Source organism: Lissotriton helveticus, chromosome 11, assembly GCF_964261635.1.
Source record: "Lissotriton helveticus chromosome 11, aLisHel1.1, whole genome shotgun sequence".
Taxonomy (NCBI): domain Eukaryota; kingdom Metazoa; phylum Chordata; class Amphibia; order Caudata; family Salamandridae; genus Lissotriton; species Lissotriton helveticus.
The window spans coordinates 1,073,305,711-1,073,330,455 of NC_136072.1; the positions used below are offsets into that span (position 1 = coordinate 1,073,305,711).

General features: G+C 46.9%; 1 protein-coding gene across 1 annotated transcript in view; it reads left to right on the forward strand.

Annotated features, from left to right (window-relative positions):
• The first annotated feature begins 7,093 nt into the window (after positions 1-7,093).
• RFLNA (refilin A) overlaps positions 7,094-24,745 on the forward strand; it is a 97,952-nt gene continuing 80,300 nt past the window's right edge. The window contains exons 1-2 of the mRNA XM_078667630.1: positions 7,094-7,202; positions 9,585-9,937. Coding sequence (XP_078523756.1) covers positions 9,716-9,937 — 222 coding nt within the window. The 5' untranslated portion in view covers positions 7,094-7,202; positions 9,585-9,715. The remainder of the gene's footprint in view (positions 7,203-9,584; positions 9,938-24,745) is intronic.

A 24,745-nucleotide genomic window follows, 5' to 3' on the forward strand; every position in this document is an offset into this window, starting at 1 on the left:
TCGATAGATCTCATGCAGCTGTTGTGATTACTGGCGGTGTTTACTCTAACAGACTGCATTCTGCGTGTGTTTTTGTGTGTGTTCACTCCGTCATCTGTTAGTCATACCCTATATGTACTGTGTGTGCGCGCTTTTTTGTGACTGCCGTACATTCAGTCTCCTTCGTGTGTGTTTATGGATGCATGCCACAAGCATTGTTTTTTACTCTGCATTATCCGTTGGCATGATGCCTCTATGCCCAGAGTAGGGGAACAAGGCGATCTCTGTATGCTGTTTGCACACTCCATGTGTGTTATGTCTGTAAACTTGTTTTTTTCTAGCTGTGATGTGGTGTGTATGCGCGGTTCCCCTTTCTTTAGAGGCGAAGAACATCCCTGGGACTCGGGTAAGATGGTCATTCCCCAGTATAATAGCTGTAGATAGGGGTTAAATGTGTGTGTGGTTAATTAGCACGTTTGTTTTCAGCTGATCCTCGCTGATCCTCGTTAATTGATTCGACGTACTAGGATCGCCTGAAAACACAAGCACTTGTTTTCATTTGTCATTAAGTATTCTCGCGCCACTCCATCCACTTGCCATCCCCTTTTAAATCATACAAGTGCACTAATAAATTGCAGCGTTTTGCTATTTCTTTACAAAACTTTTAATACATGACATGTCTGCATTTTTTTTAGGGAAGGCACAGAGTGCGCGTAGACTCGAACCACGTTCACAACTTTGCATGTAATGCCACTCCGTCTCACCATATGTATCAACTATGTTTATAGGTTTTAATCGCCGTTTCCCTGAGCACTGTGCCAGCACAGGACAAGGGTATTCACTTAAATTAGGCAGAGCTTCGCCTCCGGAGTCTCTCTTCTGGGCCCCTCCCTGCCAGACCTCACAATATCCCCAGTCCGCATAGTTTATCTCCCTCAAAGGGCCATAAATCTTATCAGGTTACTCATTTGGTACGCTCTCACGTCCTCTCTCCGTTGCCCCTGTGATACAAATGCTTGTTATTTAAAATGCAAATGAGTATTTGTTTTTAAATTTACCCGGGAGGATTCCTTCAACCCTTATCATTTAAACCAACCCTCTCCATTTACCTTTTAAATGTAACCCTATCCTTACTCGATAGTTACTTTCAGCATTGTCATTGTTCCTTTAAACCATTTACTCCTCACGATTTTGCTCACCAGTATTTTTTGTTTCCCATTCATGAGATATTTGTTTCCAGAGTGTTTCTTTTTGTCAGAAACAAAAACATGGCGCTAGCAGTGCACCTTATAAGAAGGGGATTTTCAGTTTCTGCACAGCGGGTGCATTAACCATCCTTCAGTCATGCGCTAGGAATTTTTCACTCCATGTGATGTCTTTCGTACAATCGCTTACTTTAGCCCTTGTAACGAGTTGACACGAGAGAAATACACCCAGGATTCGGGGTTTCTCTGGTCTCGGAATTATCCACTCTGGATCTGATAAACCAGACCAGGAGTCTAATGCAGCTGACATGCCTTGCCCCAGCCCGTCCGCCTGCATACAGCAACATGTAAGGAGCAGGAAAAAGCTTTTCTCAACTGCAGTAACAAGCACTGGCGTTGCCAATAGGTTTCGCATTTGGAAAGTTGGAGCTATTGGTTTTGTAAATGACATTTTATATTTATAGATTGTTATTGACAATGCCAATAACGATGTATAAATATAAAATGTCATTTACAAAACGAATAGCTCCAACTTTCCTACTGCGAGACCTATTGGCAACGCCAGTGCTTGTTTTTATTGCTTCCTTTTTTAGTGTAAATTTTTATAGAAACCGTAGCAAAGAGATTGGTCCTATCAGTGCATATACAAACAGAATACCCAGCATTACCATAAGCATTTTCTTATAAGTACACACCTGTCAGGCCTGCTCTGAATTATGATGACCCCCAGAAAAATCTTCCTCCAGATTGATTCAATCCATTTCATAGGTTAAAAATGCCTTTGCTGTCCAGAAGAGCAGCAGTGACCTCGCAGTATGTTTGTAGTCAAAAGATAATGTCTTAGGATTAGAGCTATTGTGTGATACATTATGAAAAAAGGACAATACATTTGCGTTGTTGGTCAAAGATAGAAAAGTGCCTAGTTTGCTAACAGATGTCTTACTAGAACCTAAATTGAAAATGTCAAAATCATTGTACATTTATGCAATAGACCCAAAAAGAAATTCTACGGTTGGGGAAGGGGGGTATAGATATAAAGAATTACTCTTTCGATCAATACCCTTATATCAGTATTACAATTCTTCTTATTAAGTCATTAACAGGATGTTAGTACCCAGTGGCCAACAAGCTTCCAGAGTGAATCGGATTAAGACGATAGAGCAAGATATTATGTAACAACTGTAGAGGGTGATAAAAATCTACAAAGATGGAATCCATATCCCCAATAAATACTATTGCCGATAATAATATGTTGCGTGCAGGCTGAGCATTGTGGCTGTGATGCTCAGCTACTGTGGAAAGTTTGTCAATTGACGTCTTTATGGTTCCCTCTGAGCTGCTTCTGGGTGCATTGAAACATTCAAAAGAGGACATTGTGAGGCAGCCCACAAACATGCTTGGAACTAGATTCAGCCTTTTAACACAAGAGTTTGATTGAATTCATCTGACGACTTTTTTGCCCTTGAAGAAGCGGTTATTCTAATGCAAACCACAAAACACATGTTTGCAATGTTCTTGTGTTTTTATGACTTTCAAGAACTGTGTAAATTACCTCTACATGAAAAAAGCAACTTCTTGTAATTGAGATGTATCTTACATGTATGTTTTTTGTTAAAATTGTTGTTCCCATGTCAAGTGCTGTTAATGGCTTAATAAAAAGAATTGTAATACAGAGTTAAGGCTATAGATAGAAAGATGTATTCCTTATATCTGACCCCCCATCATAGAACTCCATGTTGATTTCTATTGCACAAATGTATTACAATTTCATGTGACCGGGCTTGAGCCATAAAGGTGGTTTTGAGTACTTGCAGGGCGTCATTGTGTTTCATTAAATATCCCAAACCCAAATTCACTTTTGGAGAACTTTAGATGCTAAAGTCATGTTTGTGACCACTTTGGGTACTACAAGTGATGATTAAATCGTCAAAAGGAACAGGCATGTGTTAAATGAAAACAACATGTCAATTGAAAGTCCTAAGTTTGCATTCAAGTGGGTAAGACACACAAGGGACACGGAGTTCCATGGCTATAAATGCAGCATAAAATGTCTTAATAAACACATCAGGCGGCCAATAATGTTAACAAGGGTTTAATGCTAGTCAAGTTTATTTGTTTGATTAATTAAAATCTTACAAAAATGCTTTTAAAATCATCAAAGAATAAAAAGTTTAAAAGACCATATACATAATTATTCTAATCTCACATATTTTGTAATTTTAAAAAATATTTTCTTCAAGTTTTTTACCAATCATAGATAAAAGTTTTACAAATGCAGAATTCATAAATATGTCATTCGGGTTTAGACATGCCATTAATGCTTGTCTACATGTCCACTCCACGGGCATTAAATATTCTCTTAAGGATAATTTTCCTTTCAGCTTCTATTGCAGGACAAAGACATAGTAGGTGTATGATGTCTTCCTGTCCACATTTACATAACCTACATATAGTATTGTCCTCACTAGTCTTCCAAGACGGGAGATGACACAAACCTGGCCAAAGTCCAAAGCGTGCTTTTATGAAAATTCGCTTACTTTGCTGTGACCAGGATGTTTCAAGGTATTCTTGGACTTGCTTTTTTTTAAATCCATTTATAATTGGCCATGCGTGTCTTCTTTTTACAAGTACCTCTTTGTCTTTTATCAGCGAGAGATGATTAGTCAGTTTATTAATTGTTCTTTTGAAACTTTCCTGGGTAATTGTATTCTCCCAGATTGATATTACTCCAAATTCTACTTTCACTTCCTTTAAATACGACCAACCTTGCATTTTCCGATTGTCTTTGAGTTCTTGCCATAGTATCTGGGACATTTGATTATCGTGGTCATTTTTTATACGATTCCATACTTTCAGGATTTGACCTTTTCGTGCGAGTTGTTGGTTATTTATCCCAAACTCCAATCTCACCTGAGCCTGCGAAGCATTATACGGTAGATGGAATAAAGTCTTGTAAGTTTTAGCAACTGCATTATTAATTATCTCTGCGTCCTTACCATTTAAAACTTCAGAGCTATACGTTAAAGTTGGTAATAGTTTAGCTGATATGATCTTTAATAGCGGGCCATAGGACAGTGCTGTTAGTTTTTTTTGTATGATCCTAAAAGCGGCCACCAAACTATTAGCTTTCCTGGTAATGTCTTTTTTTTGTAGGATAAAATTTCCACTGTCATTGAATATAACACCGAGATACCGGTAATAATCAACCTGTTCTAGTTGAGTTTGTTCCAGCATCCATTTATACTTATTTTTTTGTCGTCTGTTCTTAGTGACTACCATTATTTTCGTCTTGGATTCGTTTATTACCATTTGGTTGTCTTGTGCGTACGTTGATATACGATCAATTAGTCTCTGCAGGCCCACCTTAGTATGACTTAAAAGTACGACATCGTCTGCGTACAGCAGATTTGATATTTGTTTTCCTGCTAGCTTCGGTGGGTGTGCATTGACTTCATTCAATGCAATGGTGAGGTCGGCTATAACTAGATTAAAAAGTAGTGGAGCAAGTACGCAACCTTGTTTTAGTCCTCGCGTCGTGGGTATTTTATTAGATAATGTTCGGCCATCACCGATTATCACCCTGACCCAATTTTCAGAATACAATAATTGTATAAGTTTTAGTAATGAGTCTGGAATTCCTTGGTTTTCCAGTTTTTTCCATAAAAGATATCTGTTTACACGGTCAAATGCCGATTTAAAGTCGACGAAACAAAAGTAGAGAGGCTGTTTAGCTAAAAGCGCCTTATCCATTAATACAGATAAAATTAATATGTTTGTGTTTAATGCAATATTAGCAATCAGCCAGGCTAAATAACAAGTGACAAATGAAATTTCCAAATCATCCACTCAAAATCTACTTGGAGAATGTAATGCTAAATGTAATTGTATTTACAATGATGTTTATACACTGTACTCCCAAGACAAGTCAAGTGGAAGATAAACATGTGATAAAAAACTGTTACTTCAATGATACTAGCCAATGAGCAGGATGCAGGATCTTTCCGCTGGATGGATGGGAGGAATTTTTCAGTTGAGGATAAAGGTACATAAACAGACTGCTGAATTCACTGTTTTCTGAAAATGACATCTGTGATTGCAAATGTTGGTGCAGACACAGTCATATATCACATTACATCGGAAAAGGCTTTAGAGCTGGGGAAGTGTCAGTGAGTCGTTCAGGTCCAAAGCACCGCCCTATATTGTACCGGCTCTGTAGCAAAACTACTGCATGAAAAGGTCACAATCAAAGTAAGTTTAAAAACACAAAACAGGCATCTCTGTACAATGCATCTTCTACCCAAAGGGTCTGAAGCCACTATTGAAAGATAATGGATATATATGTTTACGCACTCATTGGCAGTTATTTTATCAACCTCAGAAGGATGAAAGGCTGAATGCACCCACCAGGATTTGAACCTGTGCCGGTGGGAGGAGCAAAGGATGCATTCATTTTCTGTACTACCATACCTGGCTCAATACAATCATTTTGGAAAATTAAAGAATCTGTACGTAATATATACATTGAATAATGCTTAAAAAACCAATGTCGAGTGGAAATATGTTGAGTTCACTGTGTATTACCTTGCTTCACCTTTAGGTCTTGTAGCCAACTTTGATTGCTCAGGCCCTGAAGTATTGGAAGGTGCGGGGTTGTGTTTTTTAGCCAGAGCGTAAAGCAAGACGTGCATCACTGAAGTACTACTCGTTTAAATAGCAAACATTACCACCCACCCACCTTTTGGGAGATGGGGTGGGTGCAGAAATAGTTCCTCGCCCAGGGAAACGCCAATGCGTGCCCCAGGCCTGCATCACATCTGCCGACCGCGGGTGAACTTGTAGGCTGCGTTGTCAGCAGCCACTCAGCGCAATTACCTGCAAGGAATGTTCTGGCGAATGCAGCCCCGCAGGAAATGGTGAGAGGAATTCACGTGGCCTTATTGCTCAATCGCTTGTGTTTAACTGTTTTCAAGAGCAAGATAATGTATTCCCGTGTGTGCATTTGTGGGGATAAAGCAAACTCATAAACAGGGCGAGAAGGTACCACTTAGCGCTGCGACGCCATGCCAGCCGCCAGAAGCGCACCACATAAAAACATATAACATATCAAAACACAGAATCTACATTTCCAAGAAGGTATAACGAGTAAGAACAGGTTTTCATGTGTGCCACACAGCTGTCAACTAGTCCCAAGCCAGAGCCTGTGTCCGGTGCTGTATTTTCAGTCAGAAGAACTTTGCATGCTGGGACACGTAGGCAGCTGCGTGCCGCCTCAAGGTAACATGAAACTAAACCTATTCAAAGTGTTGGCTTAAAAGCCCGGACTGGAAATAGTGTTCCTGACGACACATGTCCAGTGGTAACTGCTGAATTGGATTTGTTTGCACGTTAGCTGATGTCTGAGGAAAGGGGGTGGTAAAAGGACCTAAATACTTTAAGCCTTTTTACATTACAATTGATAAATTATTTTCGCAACCGTAAAATATCTATAGAAAAATTTATTTAGCTAGAAACCGCAACTTTTTTTCACTTGTTTGTTTGTCATTATCCTCAGCTTTAAATGTAGTTTTAAACAAACTATAATTGTTCACTCAACAATATTAATAAGTGTGTAATCTTAATGTTTTTACTCAATTGCATGATGCCGCTTTAGGGTTGTATTGCTATTATTTTGTTCTTACGCACATGTAGGGATTTAATTTTCCCCACCAATCTCCTGCTCCGTCTTATACATGAACATCTGTAAGTGTTTTGGCAAGCTACATATACTCTTCAGTTATTACATTATGATTAGGTTGATGCAGCGTTTCTTGGGAGGCACATGCCTGGCTCCTTCTGCGCCATACCTGTTTCTGGCTGGAGCACGTGCCACGTGACACGGAGTGCGCTCGTGCCTCCCCGGGAGCCAGGGAATGCAGAAAAGCAGGCAGCGCTTTCAGTGCGGTTCATAGGAGAGGGCGAGGGTGGAGGGAGCTCAGAGCTGCGGCAGTCCCAGGGCCGGAAGAGACCTCCTTACAAACGGTGAGTGTCCTTTCTGCTCCTCTGTTGTCCTACCAGGTGCTTTACGAACACTGCTGCCTGAACTTTAAAGCCACTCTTCGGATGCCGTCTGCCCTCTTGGACTTGCAGCACTTTAAATAGGCAGGTACCGCCAGCCTCCAGGAGTATGCCGTGCTGAGTGGAACACGGCACTTTAAAAGTTACAGTACAGGCACTTCACGCCAGGACTGAGGCACTTTTAAGGGGCCAGGATCGTAACTTCATACGTCTGCTGCTGTCACATCAGGGGGTCAGTTCCTGCACTTGTGAGCAGTGATACTGCACTTTTGACAGACCAGTTCCTGCACTTGTGAGCAGGGATACTGCACTTTTGACAGACCAGTTCCTGCACTTGTGAGCAGGTATACTGCACTTTTGACAGACCAGTTCCTGCACTTGTGAGCAGGTATACTGCACTTTTGACAGACCAGTACTGTGCTGTACTTTCAATGGACAGTTACTGGGAGGTTTTAAATTGGCTGAAAGTCTTTCAATACCACAATAATGTCATTTCCTAGTAGAGCTCCTGTTATTATAATGTGCCAATGCTTGACTTTTTAACAGGGCTGCTCTCATTTTAGTGGATCAGTACCGGCACTTCGCAGCAGGGCTCTTATACTTTTGATTGAACAGTACTGGCACTTTTTAACAGGAATCCCTGCTGTAATTACTGCACTCTTCAGCAGAACTGCTATTCTTTAATGTTATAAATGTGGATATTCTGAGCAGAGCTTTACACTTTTAAGTGAGTAGTACCGGCAAAGTGTGCGCTGCCAGCTTTTCTCTGGAGTACTGATTTAATTAAGACAGTACTGGCACTTTAATTTTAATCTCATATCTACACTCGTGTGTTCCTGTCGCACACCACAAGCTGGCTTACTACCCCTTGACCTGTAAGAGTTTCTACAAACCAGCTGAATGCTCCTCGTTGCATCGACCTTAGGAAGATGATGGGCTGAGTCAGCCCTGCTGCAGACTGAAGTTGTGAGCGGCCTGCATGTTACACACAGATTTCTGCAGCTAGTGCTTAACCCACCGAGCGATCTCATCAGCTGCTCCAGGCTTTGGAAGCGCAAAAGAAATGCCCGTCCTGAGCTTTCTATAGAATAAAAACGTGCTTTATGGACATTGTCGATAACGTTCCACAGCTTTGACAAAGAAAACGCAGATTTTCTGTGCACTGCAAGGAAACCTAATCTCCGGTGCCCGGCTGTTGCAGTGAACAGTGCAAGCAGTTAAGGGAAGGAGTGATGGGTTTCTAGGAAATTTGAGCAACCCCTTTTGTGAATAATCACTGAACACAAATACAGTAATTTCTGCCATCCTTTCCCCCGCCGTTCAATTTGTGAGCTCAGCGCCAAGAGGCCTCCTCTGCCGCGGACGTGGCACTCCATAAATCTATTTACGATTATTGTTATTAAAAATAAAACCTTTGCGAGGTCCTTTCTGATGCATTTATGGTTAAATAAACTGAATCACGTGTTCACACGTGCAGCACAGCACAGAGACAGTGACCTGGATTTAATAGCACGTGGAGGGATCTGTCAATAACACCATATTCCCAGACCGAAGAGCAAATATTTGCCTGGCTAGCCCTGCTTTTACTGCCCTCTACCTTCATGAATGTGTCTTTTATGTTCTTAAAGAGGCCATCCAGCGAGAAGAAAAATGCTTTCTGCTCGTTTTAACTAAACCTGCATCTCCAAGAAGGTTCAACAATCCGCGTCCTCGTGTGCCCCTTCTGTTTCACGACACCTGGTTGAGTTTTGAGATGTTTGGTAGCATCCCTGGCTAGATGGCCTTCTAAAACGTGCAAAAATGCCATAAAATTAATTAAGGTGCCACAAATCCTGCCAGGAAAAGTTCATGATTATAACATTGCCCCACCTGTTGAAAGGATGGATTGGGTGTGTGTGTGTGTGTGTGTATATATATATATATATATATATATATATATATATATATATATATATATACTCCAGCCTGTCACTCGATGCACTTTCCGTGCGGACAAGAACGGGGACACCAAAATAACGCCACAGCCAGACTGGAATGATATCACAAGTGGTTTGCTTTTATTCGTGCATACAGGGTGCAAAGCCTTGTCAAACGCGGTTCGGGCACCGGCTCTGCCCTTGCTCACTTGCTCATATATGTATATATATATATATAGATAGATAGATAGTTAGATAGATAGAGTGAGGGCGATAGAGTGAGGGCGATAGATAGATAGAGGCCGATTGATTGATTGATTGATTGATTGATAGATAGATAGATAGATAGATAGATTATGGATACATCTTGTTGTGGATTGTGCTTTGACTTCTCAACGTGTTCGTCTAACTTCTTCCTGTCTTCCTCTAGGTTCCCCTGGCTCTTCAACGTGTTCCCCTCTCACGCCGCACATAGGGCTCTGAATTTGTGCCCGTGGGGCAAAGCTGTCTACGCAGGTTGGGTTTGCCCTTTGCCTGGACTTGGTTGGCGATCTCCCAGACATGGTCGGGCACCTGAACCTCCAGGGGATGGGAGACGGCCTCAAGGACAAGAACCGTGAAGGCTTGTTGGACAGTCCGGACTCCGGCCTTCCCCCCAGCCCCAGCCCTCCTTTCTACTCCATGGCGCCAGGGGTCGCGGAAGGCAGGTCTGTGGGCAGCGTCACGTCCTTCATCGACCACCCAGGACACGGCTGCAGACAGGACAACACAGGAGGCAAAGTGGTAAGGCCGGTCTACCATCCTTCCAAAAGACGCCATGCTTGATTCAATGCCACCCGTTGGTCATTGGTCCAACGGGGGTGCAATGTATGTATGTACGTATGTGACTTATATAACACAAAGCCATCTACAAGGCAACAAATTGATTGGTTGTATCTTCATGTTGAAAGTAAGGATGGGGCAGATGGCGAAGACCATGGTGTAGATGCAACCACTGTGGTGAATTGTCACCTGCAGAACCAGAAAGACTGAAGGCCTGAATTAGATGTTGGCGAACGAGTAACTCCGTCACAATATAGGATGCAATGGGATTTATATTTCGGCGGACGGGATAGCCATCACCGTGGTGACGGAGTAGCCAGTCTACCAACATTTGAATCAGGTCCAGAGTTCTTATCCCCACTTCTCTACTTGACTACACCTTTCAGTTATGGGGGAGTCCTTGAGCTCCCTTGTCCTCCTGGGTGTGCTGAGACATATGTTAAGAGTTGTCGTGTTTGATAATCTGGTGCTAAATCAGCGTGGAAGGCTTACACTTCCCGCTAGATTCCATCAGCATCTGTTAAGTAGGTGTGTGCAGAGTTGTAAGTTTTGTTCTCAGAATCTTTGTGGAGCACCTTGGGAGCTGCACTAAGTTTCAGAGTTTGACACTTTCCCACATTTGCATGAACATTGTGACTTTCTCAACAATTTATGGCGCAAAAAGTAAACTTGCAGAGAAAGGTTCAGCATGTCTTGGCCACTGTGCTTAGAAGCACTCTGTTGAAAGAAGAGTGTGGACATTTTCCGTGGTGACCGAGTTTGATTGGGGGCATATTATTCTGCAGTGCATTAGAAATAACCTCAAAATGCACAGAAATCTCTGCATATGAAAAGCAGAGAAATTTAGCAAAGTTTGTAAAGTGAGAAAATCGGGAACTTCGCTGCCGAAAAAACATCTTTGCCTGCCCCTGCTCCGGGGGGGGGGGGGGGGGTGGCGGGGGAGTTTCTGCCACTGATGGAGCAGACCATCAAAGCAGGTGGGATCACCGGTGCTTGAGGAGTATTTAAACAGAATATTGGAAACAAAAATATTGTGGCACAAAATTTCAAGGACAAAATTATTATGAAGGGATGTTTCTGTAATGAAGCAAAGTTTTACTATAGATAACACCACATATATGTACCCTCGCGGTGTATATATATCTTCAAAGTAGGTAGATGTGGAGTTAATATTAATAAAACCATGAACTTCATTTACAGGTATCTGCTGCGACCCATGTCATGCCCCTTGTGTCCCCTGTCACTGCCTTTGTGACCCCTAGTGTCAGCAGTGGCACAGTCCGTGGCAGCTCGCCCATATGGACGTGGGAGGGGGCTTCACTCACCTCGGTTTTTGTGAATTTTTGATTATACTTATAGTGAATAATATTACATTATTAGCTAATAGTTTAATAAAAAGGGACTACAAATAGCTGGAATAGGACTTTCCCTGGCAGCTGAGATAAGTAAAAAAAAATGGTTTTAAATGTATGTATGTTGTGTGTGTGCTTGCAGTTTTGAGTGTGTTTATGTAAGAGTGTGGATGTGTGCCCATGTGTAGGCAGAGTGTGTGTGTGTGTATGTGTGAATGCGTGTGTATGTATAAGCACATGTATGTGCGAGTGAAAGTGAAGCTCAAGGGGCATGTGAAGTCACTTCCGCTACCTCCGACATTTTGGTGACTTGACGTCCATGGTAAACCTGTACTTACCTATTGGCACTTACCTTCTCGATATTTTTGTCATGTACGTTTTTTGACACGATATTCTGTCCACACGTTATTTTTGTTTCCGATTCAATGTCGGCGATCGCCTTGGGTGTCCACTTAGGGTGACCTTGTGCTTACTGGGCAGTCTCAGGTTGTTCTCAGTCTAGTTAGTATTCTGTGGCTTGTGGGTGAAGCCATAGGCCCGGATCCCCCAGCATGCTCCACACCCGCCTACCCACCGAAACAAGCACTTGGGAACAGGTGGGTTTAAAAGGCCATGTTTAATTACACTTCATAAACATGACATGTAAATCGTTTATACATTTCTCAAATTATGAGCAACATCCCTCCTTTATTATCAACTCTTCTTCATCAACTTTATTATACGTTTCAACTTGTATTTATTTTGCTCATAACTTCTTGCTTCCCCCAGCACCAAGGGGCCTTCAGGTTCGCATCCCCCAAGTAACGATGCCCGCGCCAGGTGCAACCCACCTGCGCCCCCCGAGCGATGGGCCCCAGCCCTCGGGTCCTTGTCCGCCATTTCCAGGGCCCCACCTCTCATCCACCACGCTGCTAGGAGGCTCGTACCTGACGCCCTTGCCTCCCCAGCCGGTGGTCTCCATCCCCCTGCGGAGAGCTTACCCTCTCTCCCCTCAGTGCTGGCGTAGGGAGTGCGCAAGGCGGACTCCACTCCATTTTTCCAGTCTATCAGTGTTCAAATGTCTCTTTTCCGCAACGCACCCTCCAAATCACTGCCTTAAGGGACGGGTGGGTGGGAGATTAAAACTGGCTGACTAACGGACAGGGAGTGGGCGATCAGGTCCGGCGCAGGCGGGGAAAGAGGCAGAGTTGACCGTGACCCAGACCTAAATAGGTCATGGCCTCTGCCCCACGCCCCCACCGGACGTGCGTCACCCACCCCCTGACCCGGAAGTACTTCCCAGGATGGCTGCCCATAGGGCAGCCTCCTGGGACCTAAGAACCAAAGGCGGCGCGGTGTGGGCCGGGGGGCCGGGCCCTAAAGGCGGGCTCGTCTAGCCTCGCCCTTGGTATAGGCCCCGGATCCCCCAGCATGCTCCACACCCGCCTACCCACCGAAACAAGCACTTGGGAACAGGTGGGTTTAAAAGGCCATGTTTAATTACACTTCATAAACATGACATGTAAATCGTTTATACATTTCTCAAATTATGAGCAACATCCCTCCTTTATTATCAACTCTTCTTCATCAACTTTATTATACGTTTCAACTTGTATTTATTTTGCTCATAACTTCTTGCTTCCCCCAGCACCAAGGGGCCTTCAGGTTCGCATCCCCCAAGTAACGATGCCCGCGCCAGGTGCAACCCACCTGCGCCCCCCGAGCGATGGGCCCCAGCCCTCGGGTCCTTGTCCGCCATTTCCAGGGCCCCACCTCTCATCCACCACGCTGCTAGGAGGCTCGTACCTGACGCCCTTGCCTCCCCAGCCGGTGGTCTCCATCCCCCTGCGGAGAGCTTACCCTCTCTCCCCTCAGTGCTGGCGTAGGGAGTGCGCAAGGCGGACTCCACTCCATTTTTCCAGTCTATCAGTGTTCAAATGTCTCTTTTCCGCCACAAGGGAGACTAGGGCCCTCAGGTCCGTCGCCCTTCCCCCCTGCCGCCAAGTTCAGCACAAATGACCAAATGCCTTGAATCCAAGCATCCATACCAATGTCCGACAGATGCACCCCATCCTGGTGAAACATTTCAGATCCCGAGATCATCCTGTGCGGGAGATGTAGCAAGCGGCCCTTTCCTGAGCACATCTTTGCCAATTCTCCGTTGAGACGCCTCACAGACACGTTCACCGGGTACGGCCGGATCCCATTGCCCCACCATCGTCGTGGGATCATGCATGACCATGCTATCCTGGCATGGGGGAAGGTTCGCCCCAGCCAAGCAAATTCTGTAAGTAGTGCCTCTTTGACTGCGAGGCGGCCCCTGTCGACCATGTCGTTGCCGCCCAAGTGTAAGATGACCAATGCGGGAGACTGCCTCTCGCGCCCCTTGATGTCTTCCACCAACCGCCGCAGGTGCCGAATCCGCATTCCTCCCACACCATGCCACAAAAACTCCGTCCCTTCCAGCCCGGGTGGCTTCCGCACTCGCCGTTGCCGCAGTCGCACCGCTGCCCGTCGAACGAACGAGTGTCCCAATACCCACACCACCTTCCCTGGCATACTAGTAATCGGAGAGGAAATAGAAAAGTCAGACATGGGCATGGCAATACACGACGTCATAGCAATTCGGGCCTTACATATCGTTTAAAGCAGTCGGACGACCAACGGCCCACCTTCTTCACAGCCTTGGAAGAAAACCCTGCCCCTGCCGCCAATGTGGCAGCGCCTATCCTGAATGAATGGGACGAATAACCAGAATCCCCAAGGCCCATGTCACCCAGAGCCACCCGAAGTACAGCCTTGAATTGGTATTGCGAGACACACTCCCCCCCCTCATGAATGAACAAGGCCTGACTCTTCTCCCCAGGGCGGATGGCCAGGTATGCCTGCATACAGGCTACCGGGCACACAGGCGCATCAGGCGCAGGGCCCAATTGGATCCAGGCCCCTTTTCCCAGTTGGTCGGTCTTAGACTTTCTGAGGAATACCTCCATGGTCCCTGCTCTAAAATTGAGATCCCTGAACTGCAGCCCCCCATTATGATCATTGCGAGAGGACCCCACGATCTCCCCCAGACGAAACGCCCCATAAAAGGCTAACGAGAAGACTGCAGAGAATAAAGTGCTCTCAAAGGCAGTGGTGCACCGTCTAGGGAGGGCGTCTAGCATACTCTTCAAAGTCCCCACGTCCAAGGGCCGTCTACTGTCTCGCTTAGGGCCTTCCCTCCTAGCCCACCCAGTTAATGCTCTCTTGACTACATAAGACATCCCCGGATCATACAAGCCCGCCAACCTGGCAAAGAATCCCACAGAAGTGACGTGCGTTCTGGCATAAGAGAGTGACCTGCCCTGGTCACAGATGTGCTGAAGAAAGTGAAACATAGCTTGATCAGAATGCCAACATGAGAAACCCGCCTCTTGCACCAATGTCCTGTAATACGGCTATTGGAAGAGGAGGGGGCGCTGCACCCGGAGCTCGGGTGAGCGCCTTCAGGGCATTTAAGATTTCCCCCAAAGCGCCACCAGTCCCAGCGCCCTCGAGTTGGGGCGGGGCGGACGGGCTTACTACCACTGGCTGGGGCACTGCCACCTTCTCAGGAAGCACCGGGGGAGATCCCAGCGCCGCTATTGCACCCAAGATTTCTTTCAAGATGCCACCGGTAGGCTCAGAGGCCGGGGGTATCGCCGGAGCACCTGGTGCCCCTGGGGGAACCACAGGCGCTTGTGGCGCAGGTAGAGGGGCCCCTGGCGCTAGTGGAGCAGGCGAAGGAGTTACAGGCGCTTGTGGCGCAGAAACAGGAGTTACTGGAGCTAGGGGCGCCGCCAACGGAGTTACTGGCGCCTGGGGCGCAGGAAGAGGAGCTACTGGTGCATGCGGCGCCAATGGGGGCGCAATCGTTACTAACGGTTCCAAAGGAACCCTCGGAGGGGGGGGCGGCCCCGAGCCCCCACCGCTCCCTTTCTTCTTCTGCACGCGTTTGCCCCTAGGATTCTGAGCCCTCGGTTTCTTGGGCAGGGGAGGGAACGCTGCTTTGGGCGGGACCCCCTGCCTGCGTGGGCGCTCAACAATGTTCGGGGGCTCCCCCTCCGGGTCGGAATGGGGCCCATCGGACTCTCCTTCACTGCTCTCGTCGTCCCTGTTAAACTTCTGGAGGAGCAAGGCCAGTAACTGCGCAATCTCCGGGTCTTTGCCCTTGCGCTTATGGCTCTGCCCCCTGGATGCCATGGTACCTTCTTTGCACCCCTAACTACCACTCACTCCGGATCCCGCTACCCCTCTCCCTCGCCCTACACCCACCCTGCCGCCAGGCGACGGCGCCGGAGCTCTGCTGCCCTTCTCTAAGGCAGCTGCAGGCGAGCACGGGCCCGTACCACGCTCTCTGCTCCTAACACCTCACCCGGATGCAGCAGGAGGAAGCGACAAACCAGTCCCGGACCCGCGCCCGCCCCCAGCCTCAGTTAACCCCGGCACCTCACCTGGCGACCCGGTCGGCGCTCTCTCCTCCGCCGCCCGTCGAGGTTCGTCGGCACTCCGTCCTTGTCCTTCTCCGGGGGTCAGACTATGGGGCGGGGAAGCTACTGGGCCACCTAAGCTTTTTTAAATTTTAAGATTAAAACTGGCTGACTAACGGACAGGGAGTGGGCGATCAGGTCCGGCGCAGGCGGGGAAAGAGGCCGAGTTGACCGTGACCCAGACCTAAATAGGTCATGGCCTCTGCCCCACGCCCCCACCGGACGTGCGTCACCCGCCCCCTGACCCGGAAGTACTTCCCAGGATGGCTGCCCATAGGGCAGCCTCCTGGGACCTAAGAACCAAAGGCGGCGCGGTGTGGGCCGGGGGGCCGGGCCCTAAAGGCGGGCTCGTCTAGCCTCGCCCTTGGTATTGTCGGTGGCACTGAGGTGTAGAGACTGAGTTGGATGATTGTTGGTCTGTGGGTGTGACATTGCCTTTCAGATGTAATAAAGTGTAGGCCGTGCAGCACACATGAAGACATGCTGCACCTGACCAGACGTAATAAGGCAGGAGACATGGGCGCTGGCTTGTACCACGTTATATTATTATCTTTACATGAGAAAGTAGAAGCATATTCAGAAGTTAATTTTGCATATTTGATTGCTGTTTCTTACCTGAGTTTGTTTCCACAACGTTAAATGATGCCCCATTTATAACTGTTCATGCAGAGAAACCATGCGAAGTATTCACCCATCACCCGAGTCCTCTGGGTAAGTAAGTGCACGGTGTGGTCAGATGCATTGTCAGGCCCCCTGTTGGCTCAGTGAGCGTGCCGGAAATGACGTAGAATCGAGACGGCATTAGCGGTCGCCGGTCAGAATATAATTCCACTTGGTCCCCTATAAAATACTTTAACATGGTGGTGCAGCTGTTCGGGTGCACAAGTTGTCAGGGTTCACAACCTGCAGGGGGCGCAGATACACGTATGTGCCGATGTATTCTGGGAAATCACCTTGAGTCTCTTCTGATTTTAGTATGGACCCTCTTTAGATAATTAGAGGCCGTGATTGGCGGTAGCACTGCGTTCGACCAGTTCTTTCCAGTGTAAGTGGAATCCTGCCAGATCCATGCCAGATTTTCAGGATATCCATGCCATTTACCTGTAATACATCTAAATGGAAAGCAGTTACGTAGTAATTGGTTCTCTTCAAGACCTGGCATGGATCCTCCTGGAGGGGTGCCTTCCTATGGACCCCCTGCATACATTCTGCATGTTAAAAAAAAAAAGTGCTGGCCAAGCCTCCTTTCTGTATAGAAGTGACTAGGGGTAAACTGTCAGAGAAACTAGCGCCTAGATAGGCCGTAACCCTAGCACTCTTCGGAACCAGCACTACATACTTCGCTTTTTACAAGTTTTACACAGAGGAGGGTTTGTCTCTGGGGCCGGGTCTGTGTACAGCGTTTCACTCACACCTCCGGGCTCAGAATGTGGCAACTCCGCGGACTGGCAATGAAAGAACGGACGCACTGTGTTCTCTTGCACCAGACGTATTTCCACATTTCTGTTCTCGTAGGGGAAGGAAATTGGGCCAGCAGCAGGCAGGCCCCCGGTCTGGGCACAGCGCAGCAGGTGACTGCCCGTCTAGAGCGGACCCAGCCCATTGCCAGCTGCAGCCCCTGACATTCACGGGCCGCTCCAAGAAAACCTCTTTGGACTGACCGTCGGGTGAGTTGAACTGTTCTCCGAGTTTCTGCCATAAACACCTCAAAAGAGGCGTAAGTGGCGAGGCACTGAGAGGGTATCTTGGGAGGCCGGTGTAAGTCTTGGCCACGCGCTGGAGTGTCAGCTGGGTGTGGTCTTGTTTCCATGTTTAGTGCATCTGTATAGCGCTTTTCTGTCGTTTATAAGGTCTCATGCCGCTTTTAAAATACGTTCTGGGATGCTTGTTGTCAATTGCAGAACCAAGAGATCTGAGGTTTTTTTAGACAGGAAGGCAGGAGTTGTGAACTTCTAGTTACACTGCCTTTTACGGACTGGGGGCTGCTGCCGTATGATGCCACCAGCAGGCACCAGATTACACAAAGAGCCCCACAAAATATCCCTGTTGCTAGGGTAGGGGGAGCATCCACATGGCAAACCATAATTTTGCCTGACACTATGAAACTCCTTACACCAGAGGCGCCTGACTCATATTTGCTTGAGTGCAGATGCTGTTGTCAAGTGAGTAGGTTGTCTTCATTTGTCTTAATATTAGGGATTCCTAATATGCTAATTGATGAGAAATCAAAAGCAATAAAAAATGTAAGTGGATGTAGGAAGCATCCACAGCTGTGCCACATACATATTTAGGAAATAATTAAATAAGCATGGCCGCAAGAATGTAATCAATACACATAATAGGGTGTAATTACTTAAATGATTTATACATTCCTTGATAACAATGTAGTGCTCAGCAAGAAGTGATTACACGGTGCAACACACGTGATACATTGACAAGTGTGTATATAAGTAAACCATAAAACAAAAAACTCCCAACTAATGAAAATTTAAGAACAAATATTGCTATAGACGTATAATTGAAAAATCGTCCAACCTGTAATTTAGAAGGAACAGGTCAGGGGGAATCAAACAGGGAATATGGCCAGATTAGGAATTAAATAAGTTTTGACAATGTTTCGACCTCCATGCAGATATTGAAGTCCTCATCAGGACAGGGAGTAGTTGAAAGATCGCTCAACCTGTAATTTAGAAGGAACAGGTCAGGAGTGAATCAAGCGGGGAATATGGCCAGCATAGGAATTAAATATGTTTTGACGGTGTTTCGACCTCCATGCAGATATTGAGGTCATCATCAGGACAGCGAGTAATTGTAAAATCGCTCAACCTGTAATTTATAGGGGACAGGTCATGAGTTAATCAAGCAGGGGAATGAATCACGCATTGGATATGGCCAGTAATAAATGAATTTCTATTTTTGGCCATATCCTCTGCTAGAGTCACTCATGACCAGTCCCCTCTAAATTACAGGTTGAGCGCTCCTCCAGTTAGTTACTCACTGTCCTGATGATGACCTCAATAACTGCATAGAGGTTAAATCGCAGTTGACTCATTCGCCTCGCATGACCATAGATGTCCTCGAATCCTCCTGAGCTGAGAGTCTTTTGTTTTTTACTTGTCACTTTGTCACGTTTGTTGCACCATGTAATCACTTCTCAGTGATCACTCTAATGCTATAAATAAATACATTACCGTATTTGTACCCTAGTATTTATATCGATTACATTCTTTTTGCCATGCTTCTTATTTGCTAAATGTGATAAGTAGTTTGTCTTCAGTGACACTAGAAGGCTTGCGTGTTATTGGCTGGAGTTGGAGAGTCATTGGCTGGAGTTGGCATGCTATTGGCTTGAGTTGGCGTGTCATTGGCTGGGGTTGTGGTCTAATGACTCATCATTGGACCTCAGAAGGGAAGATCTGTGTTTTATTTGGAAGAAAGAGTAGAGGTTGTTCCCCAGTGACCATGGGTCACATTTCATAAAGGTTTTTTGTGAGAGCCCTTGTGGTTTACTCCTGCCTTTGGTGTGAATTACTCCTTTATGGGACTCTTCAAGCATTTTCTAGGCGTAAAGGCATCCTACTTTATACTCTGGTATGGCTTACATAGGAGTTACCTGAAATAAGTTGTGTTTACTCTGGGAAAAGCATGGCTTTTGTAGTTCGGACTGGACTGTTCCCATGGGGCACAGGGTCAGCGCTGATTTGCATATCGCCATTGTCTAACCCAGGGTGGTGTGGAGTGGAAAAACGATGGATTTGGGCCCAGATCTTTTGACTGGGGTGAATGTGTGACATTGATCCACATTCTGTCCATCATTGTTGTGTTGGCAGTTACTCTGGGAAAAGCGGCTTTATGAATCAAATCCGGGCCACGGCTATGCCAGCCTTACTTAAGGGAATTCATGAATTAAACACGAAGTACTGACATAAAATACTTTATAAATCAAGCCTGTAGACTGAAGACTAGTTCAAACTTCTGGCAGCGGAAAGACGCACCTGCTCCGGTAAAAAGCTCTGTGAATCATGCCCAAGTGGTCAAATCCCTAACTAGTTTGAGCGAGTAGAGTTGAGATGTGCCTAGGGACTCGATTGTGGACCGCAGCATGAAAAGAGCTGCATTCTATTCCCGGTGTCACCACTAGCCCAATTCATGTGACCCTGGGCATATCTCTTTCTTTTGCTGTACTCCAGATCCCTTGGATGTCCAGCTAGGGGGAAGGGTGGAACGTCACAATTAAGCCTTATACAACTACATTTCTTTATAATATGTTCATTTGTGTGTTTGCTGTGCTTTGTTTTCTTTGGTTATGTGTTGGAATGAGTGGCATTGGCAGTAAGCTGGAAGTGGGTGACGCTGGCTTGGAAGGGTGGCATTGGCTGGAAGTGGTTGGCGTAGGCCTAGAAGGGTGGTAATGGTTGGAAGTGGGTGCATAGGCTTGGAAGAATGTCATTAGCTGGACAGGATTGGCATTTGGGGTGGCTTTGGCTGGGAGGCAGCAGCATTTACTGAAAGGTGGTACCATTGGATGTGGTGGGTTAGCTGGCAGGGGATGGTATTGGCTGGAAGGGGGTGTTAAAGGCTTGGGGTGGCATTGAATGGAATGGGGTAACATTGGCTTCGAGAGGCTGGTGTTTGCTGGGAGCGGTGGTGGTACTGGCTGGGGTAATGGGGTGGGCTTGACGGGGACGGAGCACCTTTGGATAGAATGGCATTGGCTGAAAGCTATAGGCTCTGGTGGGGCTAGAATTGGCTCAAAGGTGGTTCAGTTGGCTCGGGCAGCATGATGTCTTTGGCTCAGAGAAGTTGGCATTGGCTGGGTGGGTTGATGTTGGCTCGAACTGGATGGCATTAGATGGGTTACTTTGGAGGCGATGGCATTGACTGCGAGAGGTGCTAGTGGTTAGAAGTAGGCTGAAATGTCTGGGGTTGCCATTGACTTGAAGGAGGTAGTGTTGGCTGGGATGGGGTAGCATTGGCTTGGAAGGATGATGTTTGCTGGGTGACGGCTGGCAGGGGGTGGCGTTGGCTTGGAGGGGTGGTGTTTTCTTGGTGGCATTGACTCGCATGGGGTGGCATTGGATGGGGTTGGTTAACTAGAAGGGAGTGGTACTAGCTGGGGATGAGGTAGTTTTGGCTAAAGGGGGCAAAGCACTCAGTAGGGTGGCATTTGATTGAATAGGTCTAGGGCTGGTTGGGATGCAATGGCATTGGATGGGGTTGAGTTAACTGTGTAGGGTGGAATTGGCTGGGAGGGGTTTGCGTTGGCTGGAGGTGGCATTGGGTGGGACCTTTGGCTTTGGCTGGGAGGGGTGGGTTTGGCAGGGACGGGTGGTGTTGGCTGAAAAGGAGACAGGCACTGACTAAGCGGCATTGGCTGTGAGGGGTGGCGTTGGCTGTGAGGGGTGGTGTTGGCTGTGATGGGCTGTGTTGTTTTAGAGAGGGTGGTGTTGGCTAGGAGGGCTGGTGTTGGTCGGAACAGGGTGACATTGGCATGGAGGGGTGGCTTTGGTTGGGAAGGGTGGTGTTGGCAGGGACGGGTGGAGTTGTCTGGGACAGGTGGTGTTGGGTCGCAGGGGTTTTGTAGGGGTGGCGTAGGCAGGGAGGGCTGGGGTTGGCATGGAGGGGTGGCTTTGGCTGGGAAGGGTGGTGTTGGCAGGGACGGGTGGGTTGTCTGGGCCTTGTAGGGGTGGCGTAGGCAGGGAGGGATGGTGGTGGTGGCAGGGAGGGTGGTGTTGGCTGAAAAGGAGAGCGGCACAGACTAATGGCTTGGAGGCGTGTTGTTGGCTGGGAGAGGGTGGCATTGGCTGGAACTGGTGGCATCGCATGAAGGTTGCATGCCCTGAGAGCCATGGGATTGCTGTGCTGGTAGTGTTGGTCAGGTTTAGGTCACCGAGCCGTCTTCCTCGGGCCTCGGTGGGTCTCCGGTTCATCCCCGGGGTCAGTGCCGAGGGTGGTGCGCGAGAGCCCAGCCTCGCTGACTGCTGACTGCTCAGCAGCCCGGGGCTTGCGGCTGGCAGACAATGGCAGCATTTACACAGGGGGCGCGAGCCCCCGCTGGAATGTGAGCCCTGACCTCCCCGGCTCCGCCCCAGAAATCCAAGCCATGCTTCCGGCGGGCGCGTGCTCTGTGCGTAAAGTGCACGCCGGGTTTACACACTTTGTTACAAAGGTAGTGGAACCATTCAGTGCTTGAAGTGCAAGAGGGGAAGAGTCTACTCTCTTCCACGGTGACTGGGAGAAGTGCTTTGGAGAAGTGCTTCTGAGACGCCTTGGTACACGTCCATCAAAGCCTAAACAGGGCTGTTACAAAGAAGTGCTTGAACCGGAAGTGCATGGTGCGGTAGAGCTTAAGTGCATGTCCTGCAATCTGTACTGAGAAGTGCAGCTACTGTCCCAAAATGTATTGCAGAGCACCATGAAGTGCCAGAACTGCCCCATTATTCGTAGTGTAGTATTCAAGTTCTGGTGCTGTCCTCCACTAGTATTGTAGTCCTCAGAAGCAGCAGACTGTCCCGTTAGCTGTGTTACAGTCATTAAGTGCTGGTGCTGCCTTGTACGAGTATTGTGGTCCACGGAAGCGCCAGTACTGTCCCTTCAATTGTGTTATATCGCTTAAGTAGTGGTGCTGTCTTTATTACAATGCTGCTGTGAAGTTTTCTTAATGTTTTATTAGTCCTATTAGAGTCCTTAAGTGCTGGTGCGGCGAAACATACATATTACAGTCTTTCTGTGAAGTGTCGCTATGTCTTGTTAATCATATTACAGTCCTTAAGTGTCCGCATTACTCTAATTTAAGTATGAGCCTTGAAGTACCGTAATGTCCTAAACAAGTTTTGCAGCCCTCAAAAGCCATCAGTTCTCTGCACAGGTATTGAAGTGCTTCTGTTAAGTGTCATCACTTTCTTATTTGTCATATTGCCAGTACTACCCTACACCAGTACCGTAGTCCGTCTGAAAAATATTGCTACAGTCTCAGTAATAATACAGTTCTTAAATTCCGGTACTGTCCCATACAGGTATTAAAGTCCTTGAGTGGCAGTACTGCCCTACATAACCATTGCAATCCTTCTGTGCAGTTCCCTAAAATCCTATTTATACCACAGTCTTTAAGTGCCAATATTGCCCTACACAAGTATCACAGTTCTTAAGTGCCGGTACTGTCCTTCACAAGTATTGCAGCCCTTCTGTAAAGTGTTCTCTCCGTCATATTACAGTCCTTAAGTGCTAGTACTACCCTCTACAAATAGTACTTTCTTTGAGTACCAGTATAGTTCTATACCATAATTTTAGTCCTTAAGTGTCGGTACTGCCCTATACAAGTGTTACAGTTCTTAAAATCCACTACTGTCCGACGACACAAGTGCTGGAGACCTTCTCAAAAGGTCAAAAGTCCAACTGTCTCATTAGTAATATTCGAATTCTTGAAATTCTTGTCCAGTCCTGTACTAGTATTACAGTCCCTGCGGGGCGGTACAGCTGTGCAGCGCGCGCGCAGTCCTCCTGGGAAGTACCTGTCCGCCGGGGCTCTGCGCCACATCCTATCCCAGCATGCTTCACGCGCGCGAGCGGTGTTCATAAGACGCCCGTGTGTTCGAGGCGGAATGCTCGCCCGCATTCCATCCGCTCTCTCTCTGAATGGCCCGTCTCTCCTGCCCGTCCAGAAAGCAGCCATAAAGCGCATCGGTCTTGGGTTCCTGTGAAAGCACATTCTTTGCCATAAACCTTTTATATGCCTTTCCCAGCTGTTGCCTTAACAGGGCTGAATCAGATTGCAGAGCAGAGGAGGTGCAGGGGCCGACCGGCGGTTCTCACCAGTTTCTCGACACCCTATAAATCTGATGCAAGCATTCTGCTTCGAAATAAACTCTGTGACAGAGGGCAGCAGCACCGGGCGTCAACGCCATTTGTTTAGGTTTTGGGTACCAGGCACTGCATGCGCTGTCTATTGCCAAGATGTATTGTCAATGCCATGATTCCCTACCATTAGGTAGCTTTAGTGTCCCTACCATACGCTTGCTTCTTGGTCATTGCATTGTGTACATTAGCTTGTGTAGGCTTAACTTTCTTTTCCTGAGTTTGTCCCGCCCCCGGAGCATGAACACAATACCCGTGTCCTTCCACTGCTCTTTTTTCAAGCGCTATCTTTTCTTTTTGTTTACGGACTGCACAATACTGCATCTGTTTTCCAGCTGACCCCTCCTCTGTGATAAACTTGTCTTTGTGTGCTTCTCCCACTTGCAATGCTTTTTCACCTGTATGTTGCATCATTCCACATAGCGCTTTGTCATCCATTGGCTTCCCCCGCTCCACGTTCATCTCTGTTCGCTTTCCACCCAGTGCCCTCTATGTTGTCTTCCCCACCCATGCACCAGAGTTGCTTCCCCCCAACTACCCACGTTGCCTTTCCCCCCACCTGCTTGCACTTTTTGTCTTTTTGTTTACCAATCCAACTCAGACGTTTCTTGTTTTTTAGCCATGCTGCACAACATTGTTATGTTATGTTATTGAGATTTATACAGTGTCCCAGCGCTAAACAGACATAACAGCACCTACAACGATGACCTTTGCAGATTTTCGGAAAAGCCAAGTCTTTCGTTTTTTTTTGTTTTTGTTTAACTTTTTATTGGTATTTTACAGATTACATGTTATAACAGACATATAAACTTGATGTTCTTTGGATGATCATCCAGTCGGGCCTTTGTGATGAGATTGACTGTTCGGCTATGTTTGCCCCGACGGACTGGCCCACGAGAAACATATAACACTTATTATCACCGTTGGCTGGTTTCTAGTTAGAACATAAAACATACAACAATAGGTGGTGGTGGATTGTTTGTGACAAGAAAATACGACCATATTTGAGGTTGGGCTATGCTTTGTCTATGTTGGTTTGAAGGAGTCTATGAATTTATTTAGTTTGGCCCACA